At 43.5% G+C, this 5,199-nt stretch overlaps 1 protein-coding gene across 1 annotated transcript; it reads right to left on the reverse strand.

Moving 5' to 3' along the window:
• Positions 1–1,908: 1,908 nt before the first annotated feature.
• gpr63 (G protein-coupled receptor 63) lies at positions 1,909–4,992 on the reverse strand. Its single transcript, XM_058392804.1, has 2 exons — positions 4,795–4,992; positions 1,909–3,823 (listed from the first exon to the last, which is right to left on the reverse strand). The coding sequence occupies exon 2, from the start codon at positions 3,672–3,674 to the stop codon at positions 2,541–2,543; it is 1,134 nt and encodes a 377-aa protein (XP_058248787.1). The 5' UTR covers positions 3,675–3,823; positions 4,795–4,992; the 3' UTR covers positions 1,909–2,540.
• Positions 4,993–5,199: the final 207 nt, after the last annotated feature.

A 5,199-nucleotide genomic window follows, 5' to 3' on the forward strand; every position in this document is an offset into this window, starting at 1 on the left:
ATTATTTGCTATGTTGTTGTATTCTAGGACAGCAGATCAGTGTAGCTAATAATGTAGGATGGGTATTTATGCATTGTGTATTGTTATTAAGATCTCTATAGGCTGCAGACTAGGGGTGTGTGTGCCATTTGTACTTAGACAGGCATTGTTATTGACCGGTGTATGATATGATTGTAAGATCTCAATGTATGTAGCTGGCAGATGCATGTATTGTGTGTGTTTGTGTGACCAGTATTTTGTATGTGTGTATTGTATTATGCTGTGTGTGATCATTTTATCGTAATGCATGGTTTGTGTGTGTATTCAGGCATATTTCCTATTTGTTGTTGTGTGTGTGTGTGTATGGCTAATGTAGACAGACACATGTAGACTGTGTGTGTTTGTGTGCAGTATTTTAGCCATGGGTGTGTACTAGGTGTGGTCTGTGTGGCTAATGAGATGTGTAGACCAGGTGTAATGTATGCATGTACAAAACCATTGTGTGTGTTTGTGTGTATTCTTTAGCTATGTGTGTATTGTGTGTGTGTGTGTCAATGTAACTATTTCTGTATGCATGGTGAACTGTGTGTTTGGTAAGACTGTATTTTGTAGCATGTATTGTATTGTGTGTGTGTGTGTATTTTATGCATGTGTGTATTGTGGCTCTGTATAATGTGTATGTAGATACAGGTATTGTGTGTGTTTGTGTGTATATGTGCATTGCATGCACGTATTATTGTATGTGTGTGTGTGTGTGTGTATTATTATATGCATGTATTGTGTGTGTTTGTGTGTGTCATTGTGTGTGTAATCTGTGTGTGTATGCAGATATTGTGTGTGCATTGTGTGTGTGCATTTTGTATGTGTGTATTGTGTGTGTGTCCTGTGTGTGTGTGCTGTGGCTAATATTATGTATGCAGGTATTGTGTGTGTTTGTGTGTATATTTTAGATTGTGGCCATTGTATTGTGTGTGTGTGTGTGTGTATTAGTACTACTGTGTGTATAGTCTAGTGTGTGTATTCATCAGGTGGCATGCAATCGTGTATTGATATTGATGTTATCAGGCATGACCTAGTGTAAGATTCTAGGACAGGGGTAAGATCAGGGTGTATTGTGTGTGTGTGCATGTGTATTGCACTATACACTGTGTATTGTGGCTCAGGCATGTATCTCTGTATGTATGCGTGGCACTGTGTGTGTGTTTGTGTGTGTATTTTGTATGTGTGTGTGTGTGTGTCTGTATTATGACATTATTATGTACAAGTGTCAGTGTGTGTGTGTGTGTGTGTCATCAGCATATTGTGTGTGTGTGTGTGTGTGTGTATTTTGTACTGGCTGTGTGTATTACCAGGTGTATTGTATGTGCATGTATTGTATTTTTGTAATGATCAGGTGTGTTAGGTGTGATTCTAGGCAGGTGATTTAGGGGTGGTTCAGGTGATGTATCTCAGACTGCAGACCAGTGGTGTGGTGTTGTGTGTGGCAGTTATTGTAGGGACAGAAGATTGGTGTGTGTTTGTGTGTGTATTTTCACAATATTATTGGTGTGTCTATTGATGATGTATGCATTGTATTTGTATTGTGTGACTAGGTGTGGTAGATTATATGTGTGTGCATCAGGCATGTGCAGACACATATATTTGTGTGGTCTAGGCAGATGTCTATATGTGTGTGGCATGCAGGGTGGTGGTGTGTGTGTTTGTGCACAGATCAGGCCTAGGTATTTTGTATGTGTGTGTTGTGTGTGTGTGTGTGTGCATGCCCAATGTACGCATAAGACTAGGTGGTCTCAGGTGTGATTCTATTGTGTGTGTGTGTGTGTGTATATATACTGTGTAAACAGGTACATTCTAGTGTGTGTTTGTGTGTGTATTTTGTATGTGTGTGTGTGTGTGTGTGTATGTGTATGTATGCAGGTATTGTGTGTGTATTTTGTATGTGTGTATTGTGTGTGTTTGTGTGTGTATTTTGTATGTGTGTATTGTGTGTGTATTTTGTATGTGTGTATTGTGTGTTTGTGTGTGTGTGTGTGTATGTGTATGTATGCATGTATTGTGTGTGTTTGTGTGTGTATTTTGTATGTGTGTATTGTGTGTGTGTGTGTGTGTGTGTATGTGTGTACAGCTCTGGATAAAAATAAGAGACTACTGCAAAATAATCAGTTTCAAGTTTCGAGTGTATATTTAAAGGAAATGACATCACATCAAAATAACCCAAGATCATGCAGAGCTTTAATAACTCAAATAAAATAAAATGTAAATCATTTGTAAACAGATTGTGTTAATGTTTTGTGTAAATATCATTAAGAGATCAGTATTTGGTGGAATAACCCCGATCTGCATGGGTTCTGGCTCCATGATCTCCACCAGTTTCTCACACTGCTGTTGGGGAACTTTATACCACTCTTTCTGCAAACAGCTCAGCTTTACCTGATGGTTTGTGACCATCCATCTTCCTCTTGATGACATTCCAGAGGTTTTCAATAGGGTTCACATCTGGAGATTGGGCAGTGGTCTCTTATTTTTTTATTTTGTGTGCGTGTATTGTGTGCGTGTGTGTTTCAGATGCTGGAGCGATGGTCACTGCAGGCGTACACAGCACTGGGCTGGATTCTGCGCTGGGCACTGCTGGTCAGAGGTGGGCGGAGTCTGCAGAGGGAGGGCACCCAGCGGGCACAGGCAAGGCGGAACTTCCTGATACGGCAGTAGTAGATGAGTGGGTTGAGGGCAGGGCGCAGGAAGCTGAGGATCAGCAGCCAGGCGCTGACCTGGAAAAGCCCTGCCCCACTATACACAGCACTGCTGAACACCGCACACAGGCTGAACACCACCAGGGGTGCCAACGAGGCGAGCGCTAACACAAACAACAGCAGGATGGTGAAGAATGCTCGCGTCTTAAAGCCAACGTCCACGCTCAGGTGGAGGGGGCGGGGTTTAGACAGGGAGAGAGCAGAGTCGCAACGGATCCGAAGCGCATTGTGTCTAATGGAGCTCAGGATCATGCCGAATGCGAATGCCATCACGGTGAATGGCATGAAGAAGGTGAACAGGGCCAGGACCACCACGTATCCATGGTAACCACTGTCAGGGGAGTAGGTGAGTATGCACTGGAGTGCACTTGGGGGTACCTGCAGCGACGGGTATCCCAGAAACAGTGGGAAAGCCAGGAAAAAAGCCAGGATCCAGGAGGCGGCGATGAGGATCTTGGCACGGTGTGGTGTCAGGCGATCCTCTCTCCGTACGATGATCAGGAAACGATCCATGCTGATCACCAACAGCATGGCCACGCCCACCGACATGCACAGCCACAAGAACATGGCCGATGTCCGGCAGAGGGTGGAGCTAAACGGCCATTGTGCCGTCACCAAGGTGACCAGGTCGAAGGGCATGGCTGTGACCGCCAGCACCATGTCGGCAAAGGCGAGATTGGCTAACAGGAAGTTGATGGCGGAGCGCATGACGGCGCGGCGGTAAACCATCACACACACCACCGCGTTACCGCACAGTGCCAACAACAACACACACACCATCACCACGCTAAAGAACACCTGCAGTGGCACGCTCAGGACATGCCCACCAACTTCCTGCCCCACCACGCCCTGCTCTGTTACCTGAGTAGTGGGAGTCACCCAGAGAGTTCTGAGCACCAACGAGCTGCTGTTTTCCCACCATGACAAGGAGGAGGAGTTTTCCATGGAGTCTGATTGGCTGATGGCAGCACTTGGGCGGGGCAGGGTGAGTCTATTGTTAGCAATAGCAAACAGCTTTCCTGTAGGGTTCTGGGTACCATGGCAACCAACACTTGGTCATACAGTACAGAACCATGTCAGGACCCAAGAGGGGACTGTGGAAGAGACAAAAAACTTCTTAACAACAACAACGCTATTACATATAGTGCATTTTAAAAATGATTCCTAAAGCTGAACACAGGAGAGATCATTAGAGCATGATGACTGTGTGTGTGTGTGTGTGTGTGTGTTAGCAGGAGACAGAGAGCAGATAAACAGTGTTTAATCCCAGCTGATAAAATCCCTGATGTTAACACGTCATGCAAAAATCTGCATATCTCTATGCACTTACTCTGCCTAACACACACACACACACACACACAGAGGTTGAACTTTGAGCTTTGTGGCTTAGTGATACACACACACACACACATTAAAAAAAATGTTTTATGGCCAGAACTTCAAAAGACAAAAACTTTATATTAAATATTAAAGATTAAATATTAAAGAGTTATCAGACTTGTTGTTGTTGTTGTTAGACTGTTCCACCTTTCCACATTTCCACCTTTCTGTCTCTCCACACCTCTGTGTGTGTGTGTGTGGGTTTGTAAGCAGGAAACAAACCTTTAAACACAGAAACTGGATTAAAAAGACCCGAGCTTCAGAGTCTTCACCAGGAAACAAGAACAGTCCAGTCCAGTCCACTTCACGCTACACTGACCAGACCACATTATATTGAAAGTGCTGACTGGTTTTATCTCCCTGATCTCCTGAAGCAGTGTAACCCCTGCTGAACACTTCCCTCAGGTCACACACACCACTGCTGTCCACCCTGACCATTACCACAGCTCCACCAGGGAACATCTCCTCCAGAACATTAGGAACACACACTCTGGAACTGTCTAGAAATTGATCACACTTTCCGTCACGTGTATTAATGTTCACAGATTGATGTGATTCATTCATTAGCGCTTTACAACATGTTATAAATCCTTTCATTCTGATATGTAGTACTTCCAGGCTCAACTGTGCTATTATTATTATTATTCCTAATATTATTATTAATATTACTAATAATGAAGGTTACCTGTGATGGTTGTATGCAGTCACATCCCGCTGGACACAGGTGCGTGCGCTCGCTCCTTCATTCTTAGAAAAGTCCAGTTTGCGCACACATCAGGTCTAATAATCTGATCATGAGCTGAGAGCATAATACAACATGACAAAAATACACAGACAATCTCTCTCTCTCTCTCTCTCTCGTGCACACGCTCTCTTACTTACACACACACACACACACACACACACACAAGCGGCTCAGACAGAAGGAGGAGTCTATTTGAGTGACGTAACTTTGACCAATTAAAAGACAGGAGCTGGTATTTCTGGATTTACCCTTACAGTGTGTGTGTGTTTGTGTGTGTTTGTAGTGAGCATTATTGTTATAATAATAATAATAATAATAATAATAATAATAATAATAATAATGAAT

Source organism: Hemibagrus wyckioides, linkage group LG06 (genome assembly GCF_019097595.1).
Source record: "Hemibagrus wyckioides isolate EC202008001 linkage group LG06, SWU_Hwy_1.0, whole genome shotgun sequence".
NCBI classification, from domain to species: Eukaryota; Metazoa; Chordata; class Actinopteri; order Siluriformes; family Bagridae; genus Hemibagrus; species Hemibagrus wyckioides.